The sequence below is a fragment of the Synchiropus splendidus genome, chromosome 2 (genome assembly GCF_027744825.2).
Source record: "Synchiropus splendidus isolate RoL2022-P1 chromosome 2, RoL_Sspl_1.0, whole genome shotgun sequence".
NCBI lineage: Eukaryota > Metazoa > Chordata > Actinopteri > Syngnathiformes > Callionymidae > Synchiropus > Synchiropus splendidus.
In genome coordinates this window covers 36054976-36070194 of record NC_071335.1, presented here as the reverse complement: position 1 = coordinate 36070194, position 15219 = coordinate 36054976, and the positions used below count along the sequence as shown (strand labels likewise).

Here is a 15219-nt window from a genome sequence, read left to right as displayed (position 1 = left end):
TCCAAAAGAAATAGCTAACTGTAACCAGTACCTAAACCAAGCTTAAATTCAATTGTAATGACAGTTATTTTGACGTTTTAATCCTCAAATTGAGGCTTAACCTTGTGAGGTCTAATGAAAATGACCCCACGTAGCAAATTGCCCTCATAAGTCTGTGTTTTTCCAAGAATTGGTCCCCACAAGTATAGTTATACGAGGTGTATATATACACACACATCAATCTATATGAACAAAAACCCTTGCTTGTGTTTTTTGCTATTCATCTTCCACCTTTTAGTTGGTTTAATGAAATACTTTTTCCTTTTGTCAAAACTCTTATCTCCTTCATCACATTGTTATATCCTCTACAGACGGTTCTTTCTCCTCCCAACTTTCTTATCTTTTTCTATTTCCCGTTTTCCTCATCGCTATCACAACCTCTCCTTGATTTTTCTTTATATTGTCCCATCCTCTCCTGTCCTTCAAGCCTATAATTTATTTATACCCTACTATCACGACTGTCAATCGTTTCCTTGCGGTTTCCTCACGCCACTGTCCTCTGTGTCTCAATTCCTTTAGAGCAAAGGTATCTCCAAGTCGGTGTCCATGAACTGTGGCTCACGTCCAGACGCAGGCCCGGGACTGAAGGGGATGAGCCACAGTGATTCCTATACGTGGGCCATGGAAAGCCGACGGTCACTGCATCGAGATGGAAGTAATTCCTCTCTAGGCTCCCAGGATCTTTCATTCTCTGATGCTTTCTCCGATAACTACATAAACGTTGAATCGCAGGTTTGAACGCTCATCAATAAACAATGCTTTGTGTTACATAATGAATAAAATGCAGAGAAGTTTGCATAAATTTATTTTTCAATTCTATGTGCTTTCATGTGTAGTACTGCACTCCTCCAAGAATATCCCGAACCATGTCCATGGGTAGAAACCTGTCTTCTATTGCCCATGAGGTACTTTCATTTCCTGTGGTTCTGGGACCCACAAACACTTAAATTTGTCTTGTGAGCTCTTTTTATCTTCTCCTTCTTCAACATAGAGACGTCATGTGGAGATGATCGAGCTTATTAATGATGGCAAAGGGCTCGGCTTTGGCATCATTGGAGGGAGGAGCACTGGGGTCATGGTTAAAACCATACTTCCAGGCGGTGCCGCTGGACGGGTAAATAAAAGCATTTAATTAGTTGCTACCACATTTTGTATGAAACAATGTGGTATGATACAAACTTAGGCAACGTAATTCTTATTTCAAAAATGGTACTATTGCAAAATCTTTGTTTTTGCTGCCTTTGTAGGACAAGCGGCTCCGTAGTGGAGATCAAATATTGCGTATTGGTGATACAGATCTGGCTGGTATGAACAGTGAACAGGCCGCACAGGTACAATTGCTTTCAACATTTCCATTATACCCTGATCGAGAAAAATCTGATCATTCCTAGTGGAGTGAGCATGACGTTATCGACCCTCGATGTTGGTGTTGTAGGTGCTGCGAAATGCTGGAACCAAAGTCAAACTGATGATAGCCAGAGATGGGACCAGAGACGACAACATCTCTTCCCCGCAACTCAGCCAGGACAGCTTGGATGGCAAGGTTTGTCACGGTTCAGTCAAATTTCCATTGAATATCTGCTTCCAATCTTGCATGGAAACTAAGAACACCATTCTCATGTGTCCAGCTTAACAACTTGAATAAGGACCATGAGTACAATGTGCAGTTTACAAAAAACAGCCATGGACTGGGATTCACAATCTCAAGTTATATTGGTGATCTGAACTCAGGTAATATGATATTTGAATATGAAATGACACCTCAGTTAGAAGTACTATAATTAAATGCATATATGTTGAGTGTTTTTATTATTTATTTTTTGTTTTCCTTGCACTCAGTGTACAGCGCTGGTGTGATGGTGAAAAGTATTGTAAAAGGCAGCTCTCTGGATCAACATGGACAGATCCACATTGGAGATATCATTTTGTCTGTAAGATTTTGTGTTCTGCTGTGTTTAACCATTTTATTTGTTCGTGCCACATGGATTTGTTCTGTAACCCTGACCTTGTCTTGCTTTGACTCAGGTGGACGGCGTGAGTCTGCACGGCTGTAGTGAGCAACGTGTGATGGAACTGCTGAGAAGGACGGGCCCCACTGTCAGGCTTAGATTGTTGCGGAAGGCTGTCCACAACATGCCTCCGGTTCCCCCCCTGCAGCCTCTCCGACACTCCCATAGCTTCAATGACGGAATGTCTTACACAGTGGATCTCAAGGAGATTCAGGAGACAGGTAATTTTTGGAAATTGTTGTGATTATTAGTAGTAAAATACCAGTAAAATAGCAGTTATTATTAGAATTTTGTAGTTTTTATTGCTTATCTGAAATTCTGATATTGAGATAAATAACTCTTCACTTCTAAAAGGAACAACTGCACACAGAAATGCAAGGAATATATTGAATTTACTGGTGTGTTTGTGTGTGATGCCTTTAACAAATCCACATGCCGTGTGAATCCAACATGCCTTCGCTGTCTAACAGGAATCAGCACCCTGCGTGAAATGTGCCAGAGAGCAGCATGTGCCATCAATCAACAACATCAGGATGGTAAGTTTGTCTTCTTCTTAGAGAGCTGGAAGCTCAACTAACCTGTCGAGATCTCAGCAGATTCTGACAAATTACAGTGTTGCCAAACTCAAGGACAGCTCGGCTCATTATTTGTGCGAGCAACCTTGATCTGACGTGAACTGCAACTGCCCATTGTGCTAAAATGATGAGTGCCTCTGCATCAGAATGAATTTCTTCTGCAAGGATATGTATTTTTATGCCCAACATTTGAAGTGCCTAGTCATTACTGATGGGTAGAAGACAACAGCGAGGAGCTGAGAACAATATCATTTTCAGTATAGATGCAGGAGCCATAGGACGGCCAAGCAGCCCGAGGAGATGTCAATGAAGCGTTCTCTTCGATGGAAGTCTATTTATAGTGCAGTGCAATCATGTGTTAATCCCCCTCTTTCAGCTAATCTTTGTCTCCCAGTGTCTGGATCGAGGTTGTGATTGAAAGCGTGTTTTTAAGTGATTAGAGATCAAACCCTGTTCTTGTGTGACGTCAGACAATGCACCTAAAGATCACTTCCTTTTGCTGTCAGAGTGTGACAGAGGATGTTTGACTAGGTCACTTCAGTGCGTTTTCTGATAACACTTGGGTTACCACATCACACTATAATGTTGTAGCACACAAGAAAACCCTGACACAATACGATGGTCTCATTAGAGTTTCAATTGGTCATGATATCCGTGGAAAGTCTTTCAAAAGACGAAATGGCAGCTCTAAGGCAAAAAAAAAGTATGTGAACCCACAATTATGACTTCAGTGGTTTCTCATCCATGTGAATGGGTCTCATAATGAATGGAACACACAAGAGCTGTCACTCAAAATGTCTTTAGGTGGAAGGATTGTAGCTAGACGGGTACTTTTATTCTTCTTTTTATGGGTAGATAATGAGCACTGAAGAATTATATGATGTCAGGTGAGGACATGCAAACAACTCTGTTGACAAACCATTGATAAGTCAATCTGGAATGGTCTTGTAATATCTATAGAAGATATTACAAGACCATTCCAGACCTAAAAGAGGTGTGTGTGGACTGTGGTGCCGGTCTTCTTTGAAACTGATGAAATAGTTGTGGTAATTGGTAGCTGAAGAGGGTCAACAATTTCCTGTATTTCCAAAGAATTTGCATGCTTTTCCCTGCTACTGTGATTGACTGATGTTCAGAGTGACTTAAGTGTGAGGTAGTAAGTGATTTTGGTTAAAATAACATGTGTGACATTGTGTTTCTGGTTGTGGCTAGCAAAATGTTTAAACAAAAGCAGTCTTCAAAACAAGATAACCAACAGTAGATGGTTTTGTTCACATTGTTTCTAAGCTCTTTAGTATAGCTTTTTTGCACTTTTCTCTTTCATTTTATTGTGATATGTTGTGTACAGAGCATGTTACGAACACAATTTCCCTAGGTATAAATAGTTTTTCTGATTCTGATGGTTAAAAGATATCTTCTCTGAACATTAATTCTAAACAAGAAATAATTCTGTCTGGATGATCAGGGAAGGTGAAGGTCACGGTCAGTCATGTCACATTGGGTTATAAAAAATTGACTTTCAGTCACGTATCAGAACACACAGCTGAACCACGGGGGGTCGATCTTTTAGAAAGGCTGTGTTGTGAGAGGCTGCTATGAGTGGAAGGGGAAATTATTATGATCAGGACTCAGACAAAATTCAAATGAGGGGTGTGGGGTTCAGCAAACCTGTAGTTTTATAGTCAACCTTGCTCATAAACAAAGGTGAATGGAGGGGGTTGGTCTGGCTTTGCTTCGGAGGTAGCAGTCAGAGATCAGATAAATAACCAGATAATAGCAGGGAAACGCAGGACGAGTGCGGTGAGAAACCAACAGGCGGAATAAAACTTTAAAGCAAAGCAACGCTGCATAATAATGACAAAACAATACCTGAGGATAGCAGAATGAGCATGTGTTGCTTAATGTTCTGTGTAATTCTGAGATGTTTTTAATCCTTTCCTTTTTTTCTGTTTGATTTTCTTCATCTGGGTGTTTGCTGTGTGAAGGAGTAACAATGACACCGGCTGAAGAAGATGCCTTGAGGATGAGGTGGCAGCATGCACTCGGTCCCCGCTATGACGTCGTTGTATGTCTTTTTGTGCTACGGTCTTAAAACCTAGCTGACATTGTATAAATATTTCATCAGAACAACATGTTAATCTTAAATATATACATAATATATAATATTAATAACATCTTAAATATATGCATATATAATATATATAATATATTTTGATATGTTTTCTTTATTTTGTCCTTTTTACTTACTTTACATACTTTTCCCATAGGTGTGTCAGCTGGAGCGCTTCAGTGAAACAAGTGGACTTGGAATTAGTCTCGAGGCCCGAGCTGGACATCACTACCTGTGCTCAGTCTTACCTGAGGGTCCGGTTGGTCAAAGTGGAAAGATCTTTACAGAAGACCAGATACTAGAGGTATCACTTTTGTTATCAAAGCATTTTTTTTCATTATCAACAGATAAATACGAGGACATGTGACATCTACAAATAAGCAATCTAAACGGCCATAAAAAGGACTGACTTGAGCTTTGTTGCATCATCATTGTTGTAGTTGGGTGTAGTACAGTTGTTCAAATCCTCAGTTAGAATACCAGTTCTGACAGCCGACCACATAATACCCAGACATATTTAGTGCAGGAAATTGTTTTTTGGAATGAATATTCACTTGAACATCTATGTAGATCAGATCAATAATATATTATTAAATCCTGATAGAAAACTCAACCTGTGTGGCCATCGAAACGATATCTGACATTTGAGGAGATGACTGACTTCATGTTATCATAAGATGTGGTGTAGCATTAATTTCGTCAGATGAGACGAGACAAAATATGTTCCTCAACGTCCCTTTTTCCCATGAGGAAGACAAGACGGCACCAGTGTTATAGCAACACTGATGAAAACTAAGTGAATGCACATTATAGTTTATGAATAAAAACAACACAAACGTTTTGCAAGAAATAGAAAATAAAGGAAAACTCTCTCCTTGTCTCCGTTTAATACACAAGACAAAGCACACAATATTGATGCTGGCAGGTGTTCTGCAACATGGAAACCATCGTAGTCCATCGCCACAGTTTAAATGAGATCTGCAGTGCCTTTAGAATAATAATCCCTTTATTAAGGATGAAATCTCATGTGATGAAACATGTTAAAACGGAGCAGAAACCTCAAAACAAACGGAAAAGTCGTATTGCATGAGTGAAATGAACATGATCATGGCTGTTTTCAACGTGTATTTAACCGAAAAATCACAAAGAAACATTACTAAATGACTGGACTGCAGCCACATCTTGCAGAACTAAAACTTGCAAATGTTTTTGTCCGGCTGGATATATTTTATGACAGATCGAGCTGGATGCACGAAGAGACGGACAGGGGGAGGACAACTGCAGACTGGAGCTAGATTTATTTGTCATGATTAAAAGCGACTGTTATTAACAATTCAATGAATGTCAAAACTTCGCTTTGCTTTCCATTTCGGTTATATTTTATTTTTTTATTTTTTCAAAAAATCCTGGTGGAAACCCGGCATTTTAAGTATGTATTTTATTTAAACCTGTTGATGCTCAACAACAAAAGTATAGCTGTGTTGTTCATAACACCATTTTTATTTTGTTCGTGTTTCTAATAAATATAAAACATGAACAAGTGTAACATTTGTCATGCATATTGAGTTAACAATTGGAACACAAACAGCAAAGTTGCACTGAACAATTTTGTATTCTTTTAATAGGTGAATGGGATTCCATTAATTGGTGAAACACACAAGGAAGTTGTGAATATTTTGAAGGAGCTTCCCTTGAGTGTATGCCTCGTTTGCTGCCGTATCCGACCCCCCACAATTCCCGACAGCGAAGACGAGGACGAAGAGGACGATGTTCAGCTTTCTCTGAAAGAGCTACTGGCCGAATTCAACGATAAGGTGAATTGAGAAATCCTCAGTACTGAGCAGAATTTCTTCTTCAAACATTCATTTCTTTTCTGCTCAAAACCTTTCCATTTCTCCCAGTTGGACCAGGGCTGTGTTATCCCCTGTCCTACAGCTGAGGACATTACAAAGCGCGGCGTGCCCCCCATGTCTCCGCCTCTGGCTATGTGGGAGCGAGACGCTCAGGTGGTGGAGCTGGAGAAAGGAGAGTTAGGACTCGGCTTCAGCATCCTGGACTACCAGGTCAGAGTCATGCCTCTGAGCTTTTTAAATAATGTAACTGAGATTAGAACTTCTCAGCACCACAAAATTGAATTTGGTTAAGCAAGGCTGCAGAAATTAATTTTAAATTTTGATTTACAACCTTATCATGTAAACTGAGTTCACTTTTTCATTGTGCTCTAAAGTCCACTTAATATGGTCATCATGTGTGCTGCAGGATCCAGAGGATGCCACAAAGACTGTCTTAGTCATTCGGTCCTTGGTACCAGGTGGAGTTGCAGACCAAGATGGCCACCTCCTTCCTGGAGATCGTCTCCTGTTTGTCAATGATGTTGACCTGGAAGGCTCCAGTCTGGATTATGCTGTGCATGTCCTGAAATCCACTGGATACGGCCCTGTCCGCATCGGTGTTGCCAAGCCGCTCCCAGTACGTGTAACTCTACTTCACGTTTACCAGAATATCAATAGGTGCTAATCTAACTGAGTACATCAAAGACAACAGGTTCATTGTAGTAGTAAATAAATACAAGTAAGTATTATAGTAAGTAAATGTTCACCTTACAGTCAACAGTCTTACAATCCACCTAAATGCCATACAATATAGATGGATTAATTTTGCAGATTCAGCCTTCCATGACTCCTCTCCTTGTGTCCATTTTCCATACTCTAATAGCCAGTTAAATTAACTGTATTACACAGGAAACTGTTGGCAAGACTGAAATCAAGAACTGCAGCATGTGTTTTCTTTACACTCATCTTTGTTGTCGTTGTGCAGTGTCATAGTAACAAGGAAGAGAGTCCAGTTACAGGCCCTTTGAATATTTAATGTAGTTGAGGGTATGAACGCTTTGCACGACTCCATATGTAGACAGGACGGAGGCTGTCTAATTTAGTCACCTCATTGGCTTCAAAATTCATTCATTCTTTGATGTTTCCGGTTCTCAGCTGGAACTTTGTGGCGGCTTGACACCCATCGCTGAGGGCAGTGTGCTGGTTACCTGCGATGACAATGAAATCCATTCTCAGGTCGGCCTGTTAGCCGAGGCTAACAGTCACACTTGGAACAACAGCTTCACGCAGCCATATTACACAGTAACGGTAAGTAATGTCAGTTGCAATGTAATATGTGTCATAACTATGTGTGCCGTTCTATTTTAAATTCACTGTGGATTTCTTCCACTAGAGGCACCTGAATACAAACCATTTATGTGCATGAGTTTATTTGCCTTGCATTATTGTAAAGCTGCAGTTTCACTATTCACCCATGTGAGAGGCATCACTCATCTTCAAGTTAACTGTTGGATTGGATTTTAGTTGTACTTCTAGAGATGCTGTTTCTTGTGTCTCCAGCCTCACAATCAGTGGGCCAGCACAGAGAAAGTACACGGTGTCAGACTAGTTTATCTCCTGGCCTCAATGCAGTTCTATTGAGGCAAGCTTTTGTAGTCGTCTTGGCTCAGTTGCAGCCGTTTGTCTGGTGGTGAAAGTCCATCGCTTTAATTATAGCAAAACAGGAGTGACCTCAAGCTCGTATTTGTACTCTCAACAGCAGAATTCTTCTGGTCCTTATTTTCCTGATGGATGACTTGTTTACATGTCACATTGGAGTCTATTCTCTGATCATTTTTGATTCGATAAAATGTTCCGTCTGGTACCAGGGACTTCAGATGTGAGCAATTAGCAGTCTGGATTATGCAAATCCTTGAAAATAGGACTTTCTGCTGACTTTGCCGTATATGGGGGCACAATTACTCCATGGTTGCAAAAGTATTTCAGACAAACTCTTCTTTCTCTTCTTCAAACTCTTAGTTCTTTCAAGCGCTTTTCTCTGAAGTGAGTCCATTACACTGAGACAAAATAACAATTCCTCACTCTTAACATTGGATCTTGCATTATGGATTGCACAAACATTTCATGTGACACAGTACATGATGATGCCAGGCTCAAATCGTAAGAAGGCGTCATTTATGTACATCAGGAAAGTGGACTTTTGTGCCCTTTGTTGACATGGTTGACACATTAGGTTTTCATATCCTAACACCGTGGGCAGTGCCCCACGTAAGAGAAAGACAGAGTTTGGGGTTAAGTAAGCCATGGGATGGTGCTCCTCTCATTCTCCACATAATAACGTGTCAATTGATATGCACTCTGAAGCTCCTGGGTTTTTTTTACCGCCTACTATAGTTTTTTGCTCTGTTTATTGAAAAGTTGTTTTTTTTTTTCTTTTTGAAAAGGAGGCATTGTTTTCATTCTGGTCTTTCACGCTTTCGTCATTCATGCGGCTTGGTTCCTAAATTATACAACCTTAAGCTAAGATGATCACAATCTTGATCACAAACATCCTTCCATTGTTATGATATGAGTCCGCCGAGCAGGACTTTTGCGCTGGGAGGGCTCTGAATGTGTGTGTACCAGATGCCTGCGATTAGCTGTGAGTGGTACATGCTTTTACTTGACAAGATGCGACATAGAGGTGTCACATGGATGCACACCTTGGTCTTCCTGCTCATGCAGCTCAACGTTGACTTTTCTGGGTCATGACAATACAGTTCAAACTGAAGAGCATCTAAGAACCCGACAAACTTGTGATGCATCTAAGAACCGAGTATTTTCTCACCCTTACACACACACTACAAAGAGAGGCATCAAAGCCACAGTAGTGTCAGAAGCACATTGATGCTTGAGCTGTCTGTAGAGGTTCAAACACTATCTCTTTGCTGCAACTTTTTCTTTGAGAGTGGCTCAAAGAAACCAGAGGCATCGACTTTCCTGTATATTTTACTCTGCATGCCTTCTTTCAAGAAAGTAAAAACTTAAATACATTTGTTACTTTTCATGCCTGCAAGGTTTTTTTTGCAATTAAGATGTATAAGAGACTCAGAGTACGCCGAGTTCATGGCTATGGTTCTCCTCGAAAAATACAGATCCGAACAAATTTGTCAAGCATTCATTTATTTATTTATTGTCTTCCAGGAAAATCGGCCACGACAGAGATTTGGCATCATGGAAAATAACTCGAACACCCAAGATCCCCCGACAGCGCACATGAATTTTGAGAGGACAGTCACTGTTGATCGGGGCAGCCAAAGCCTTGGTATGTTCTCCATATTTATCATGATGATGGTGACTTGGTTTGTATACGTCGTTGGCACGACAGTAATGGCCATATTTCACCGAGCTGATGTCGAATGAGCTTAACTGAAATGATGTGGGGAAGTGGACCAGAGAGAAAGTAGTGCAGCGTAGGATCAGTCCAAAACTATACTATAAACTAGATATGAAATTATTCTATGTATAAATATTTCTATATTATATTTAAAAAAGAATATCACTATTGTTTTTCTGTTAGTTGAGTGATTATATTTTCCATGTAATCCTGTACATTCATGATTAACTCCTCATATATTCAGTTAAACTCTTATGCCATATTTCCATTGTTAGATTTCCTCTGCAACAATATTTGGGGAAGGTTTCACCGTATGCTACGTCAAATCACTGTGGCCTTTAAGTAATTGATCTACAATGGACTTAATATTCCGTCTCACTGGGCTCCGATCTGCTAACTTCCATGTAAATGCCAGGTGTTTGACCTTGATGGCTGCTTTCAGTCGTGACCTTTGTTACGGAGCTGAATTCTTTGCTTGAATGGCAAATTAGAGTCCTCCCTTCAGTTGAAGTTTCTGTCTGTGTTTTCTGGGAAGAAACCTAAATGTCTGCCGATGCCGCTGTCTAATCCTGTAGAAAGTGATAACTGAGGACGGTGCAACCCGATGCAGTCAGTCTGTTTTCTGCGTCCATTGAGTCAAAAGATACATGTTTTTGGTCTGAAACTTTTGGCTGTCATTTGGTCATTTTGGTCTATACATGTTTTTATGAAATGATAAGGTGGAGAGTTTGCACATTTTTGTTTGTTTTACAAATTGGAACTGTGATAAACAGCGTCCAATAGCTTTATGATTTGTCATTTAATATGGATTCATCTTGGCTGAAGAAGTGTTTGATTATTAGATGTAGACCTGGGGTGGCTCTATAGATTTCAGGAACTTATATTACCGTAAATAACCTACTTATTTCTACATGTACTAGCAGCTTATTAGCCTGTAATTACATATGATAAAGTACCTATTAGTGTCTTGTTATGCTTGAGTACATTTAATCCAGGACTGGTCACCAAAAGTTTACTCAAAACAACATTGTAATTGCTGATTATTGACCGTAAATAGGCAAGTAATTTGTTTATTAATAGTTAATATGTAAAGTATTACAGTTTTTAGTCACGTATTCTCATCTAATGGAATGTTTTTTCACTGCACACATCCGAAAAAATGTACTCGACTCCTTTGGGTGATGAGCACTGAGTTTTCGGTTGATACGAGTGAGGAAATGTGCATTCTCTCCGAATAGTGTCATCATTTCACCATCATTTTTTGCAGTCATCGGTCATGCTGTCTTTAAGTTGTGCTCCCCTAAATAGATATCTATGTCTCAAGTCTACTGTATTCCTGGCACTATGATTGTATTGTAATTTGAATGTCTGATAAAAGATAATAAACTATTTATTTGATTAAACAAAACAGTCATTTTTTGACCATCTTCAAATTCTGTACGACCATAGTGTTGTGGATGTGAATAGTGCAGTAGATTTGTGAGGCTTCAGTTTGGTGTTAGATGGCCGTTTCCTGTGTTTGCGCACACGTGTACATGTGAGCCTTAGTTCACCTGCTTCCGTCGGGTTGTGTTAATGAAGCGTTCTTGTAATCTGCCTAGTGTCCTGTGTAATAACGCCAAAGTCGTGTGTTTGTTGGACTGTTCAACGTTATCCCTCTAGTCACCTGCGCACTCTGCCCTGACGCTGTTAGTCTGGGTGTGCTCACATTGGAGCAGTGTGACTGTGAGGGTCAGGACTGTGTAAATGTCAAGCATGGGTAGCCATGTTTGTGTGCTAATCTGCCTAGTGTCTGTCTTGATTATAACAGTGTCAAGTGTTTGGGCCACTGTCTGTCTGTTTGGCATAAAATCAAAGTAGCCTAAGCCAACCCTCCACTCACTGCAGCCGGTGTGTGTGTGTGTGTGTGCGTGTGCACGTGTCTGTGTCCGTGTGCTTGTGGGCTGGCAGGGATGTCTGTGAGTGCTATCAAGGACGGCTCAGGCCTGCTGGTGCGGAGTGTTGTCCAGGGGGGGGCTGTGTGCCAGGATGGCAGACTAGGGGTGGGTGACGTCATCTTGGCTTTCAATGGAGAATCTACATGCAGCCTGAACACCGCCAAAGCCAGAGCGATGCTTCGGAGACACTCTGTTCTTGGACCTGAGATCAGGTGAGCCGCCATGACATTTGTCACCTTCAAAGGTACACAACCGTCCGTACTCTTTAATCGTGATGGATGGCAACTTCATACATGTATGTACATGTATGTGTACGTATATATATATATATATATATATATGTGTGTACACATATAAGTAATATATATCATAACAAATCTTTCTGTTTTATAAACGTACATATATTATTATTATTATTATTATTATTATTATTATTATTATTATTATTATTATTATTATTATTATTATTATTATTATTATTATTATTATTATGTTTTTGACTGCACATTTTCCAAAGCACCGATTGTGATTAGAGTTTTATTTTTGCATTACTTTCCCTTAGAATATGCACTATATTTCATTGTATTTTTTCAGATGAGCCATCTTTTAAAATCATTTGCGTGAATATAGTGCAAATTGCTGTTTTACTGACACACTCCAAAGTAAACATGGGGGTTTGCAGCATAAGACTGGCGTTCAGTGCAGGCCATAATCCTTCATCTTTGGTTCTGTCTGTCATTTCTAATATGATAGAGGAGAGAATGACGGCTCTTTCTAATAAAAGTGATGAGGCGCTGACACCGTGGTGGTACATTCATGACACCTCCTAATACGGAACAAATCGCATGGCATGATGGTTCAATAAGGGCCGCTTAGTTTAGTGTTTATCAACCGGTGTGCCGCGGCACACTGGGGACTGTCAGGCGTGCTGTGGGAAATGATCCAGTTTCATCTATTCCACCACATTCACCTAATTTGTCTGGAGATAGAGGTGGGCTATAACATGAACAATTAGAACGTGTTGACCATCAATCCAACGTGAGGATGCCATGTATTCGTATGTGACACTCATTCGATACGCTATAGATCTATGCTGATGCGCTGGTTCATTCATCACTTGCAGCTGAGCTGCACACGGTGCTACTCTTCCCACACACATCGAAATGTGCAACTTCGAGTTTTTTTTTAACTTGATGCGACTCTAACTTGACCACACACCTTCAAGACAGAATGATGGATTGTTCCTTGTCGGAACAGCGAGAGGTAGCAGAACTGCTAACATGATGTCTCACTTCAATACTTTATTGACACTGGTACAGTAAATAAATAAATAAATGTAGATCAACCCTTTCTGGAGACACGTTTAAACAAATGCATTTTCTGCTATTTGTTTCTGCTATTAACATGCTAAAATAGTGGGGTGTCAGTAGGTACAGTTTTTCACAAATTAAAAGGAATTTTACTACAGGACTAAGTACAATTGCGCTTTGGCCGAGGTTCCTTTGGTGGTGTGCCTTGGAATATTTTCAACAAACAAAGTGTGCCATGGCTTAAAAAAACACTCAGTTGACCCGTCCAATAAGGGACATTTTCTTATTTCAAGAGACAGGTGGCAACCGTAACAGCAAGTCAGCCTCCTTTGCTTCATCCGATCTTGATCGTCTTCTTGTCCTCATTCACCACATCCTTGAACCTTTTCCAGTTCTTTTTTTTCAACTGGTATCTCCATAACCTTATCCAACATGTCCTTGCCGATCTATCTCCGTGTGGCTTTTTTTACTTAATCTCCTTTCCCCCCCAAATGAGCTAATATGGTTGTTTCTGATTTTGTCCTTCCTCGTCACTTGCAGTGTGTCTTCAACACTGCCACTTCTAGCTCTGCTTCCTGTTTTTATGTCAGAGCCACAACCTCTGCACTATACATCATGGCAGGTTTCACCACTGTCCTTGAGCTGTCACGAGTCTGCCATAGAGCTCCTCTGACAGTAGTATATCCAGCTCGTACCATCACCTCTCGAGCTTCTACTCCACTTCCTCTCAACTCGCTTGAGAATGCTATGTCATCAGCAAATATCGTAGTCCAATGATGTTTATGGAGACTCCTCTCTAGCCTTGTCTGTCCATCACTGTATTAAACCAAGACAAGCTGAGAGCTGATCCCTGATGTAATCCTACTCTCACCTTGAATCCCTTGTCCACTCCTTACACCACACCTCACCAGTCTTGCTGTCTAGGAATCAAATTATATATTAGCATGAGTCACACCCATGCGTTTATTTCTTGCTGTCCCATCCCAGGGTGGGCAAATAAACTCCATCAGGGGCCTCATTCTGATACGAGTGCGAGGGGCCGTCACGCCGAAAGGAAAAGAATATTATATGTACCTTAAATTTTGCTACTCCACTAATCACTATTATAAAATAAGAAAGTATAATCACCCCATAACATGAGATCCATAAAATCATATTTATGGTTGTATTTTTGTTGATTTAATATACATTTAATTTAAAGATTAGCAATATAAATATATAAATGACAGATATTTGACGATCTTTTTAAGTGGAAACTATTGTTAAAACATCATGATATAGACTAACTTTCTTCAAATAACTTTCAATTTGTCTTTTTTTTGGGGGGTGAACAATTAAAAAGGGAGCCGACAAAAATCACTGAGTTGCTATTTCAAATGTTTCTAGGATCATCACTCATCACTGATGCATTCTCCCTCTGTTTTCCCAGCTACTTAAGTGATTGACTGAAGTGAGACAAACATTCTAAATATGACCTGATGAAAATATTCACAACATGGCTTCGAGGAAAATTGAGGAACTCATTACAGCGCTCTTCAGTGTGCCACGTTGCAAATGCTGATTGAAGATGTAACCTCACCTCCACAACCCCGTTTCCCAGCACAACACCTACTCACGCTTTTCAGTCCACTCACTCACACACACACACACACACACACACACCAATATGCGCTCAGGACCATGGACAGCCTTTGAATTCACTAACCTCCAAAAACAACCAATCTGCGAGAGCTGTTTGAATAATTCATCGACCCGCTCCCCTTGAACAGCGCACATCTGAATGAAAGAGCACTCTAAATAGCCTCTTGTTGATGCACACATAAGCGCAAGATTCACATGCATCACGTCTTTTTTGATCACCAGCAGAGACACAATTATACATCGTACAAATGCCTCTTGTCGACAGGCCCCTTGGCAATCTAGCAGAAAGTGGAGGCAGATGAATTGCTTTGGAATGCTCAAAATAGGACTGAGTTAAGGGTGATGGCTTGTCATTATGTAGCTGCCTGTGCGAGACCCGACACATTGTCC

At 40.3% G+C, this 15219-nt stretch overlaps 1 protein-coding gene across 6 annotated transcripts in view; it reads left to right on the top strand.

Annotated features, from left to right (window-relative positions):
• Positions 1–15219, top strand: part of LOC128754017 (multiple PDZ domain protein-like) — a 34739-nt gene that overhangs the window by 2473 nt on the left and 17047 nt on the right. For all 6 annotated transcript variants that reach the window (XM_053856307.1, XM_053856305.1, XM_053856304.1 and 3 more), the window contains exons 4-20: positions 559–771; positions 876–944; positions 1031–1153; positions 1287–1370; positions 1475–1582; positions 1668–1770; positions 1879–1970; positions 2065–2269; positions 2519–2584; positions 4609–4688; positions 4891–5037; positions 6359–6547; positions 6635–6796; positions 6993–7202; positions 7721–7873; positions 9749–9869; positions 11892–12090. In XM_053856307.1, coding sequence (XP_053712282.1) covers positions 559–771; positions 876–944; positions 1031–1153; positions 1287–1370; positions 1475–1582; positions 1668–1770; positions 1879–1970; positions 2065–2269; positions 2519–2584; positions 4609–4688; positions 4891–5037; positions 6359–6547; positions 6635–6796; positions 6993–7202; positions 7721–7873; positions 9749–9869; positions 11892–12090 — 2324 coding nt within the window. The remainder of the gene's footprint in view (positions 1–558; positions 772–875; positions 945–1030; positions 1154–1286; positions 1371–1474; positions 1583–1667; positions 1771–1878; positions 1971–2064; positions 2270–2518; positions 2585–4608; positions 4689–4890; positions 5038–6358; positions 6548–6634; positions 6797–6992; positions 7203–7720; positions 7874–9748; positions 9870–11891; positions 12091–15219) is intronic.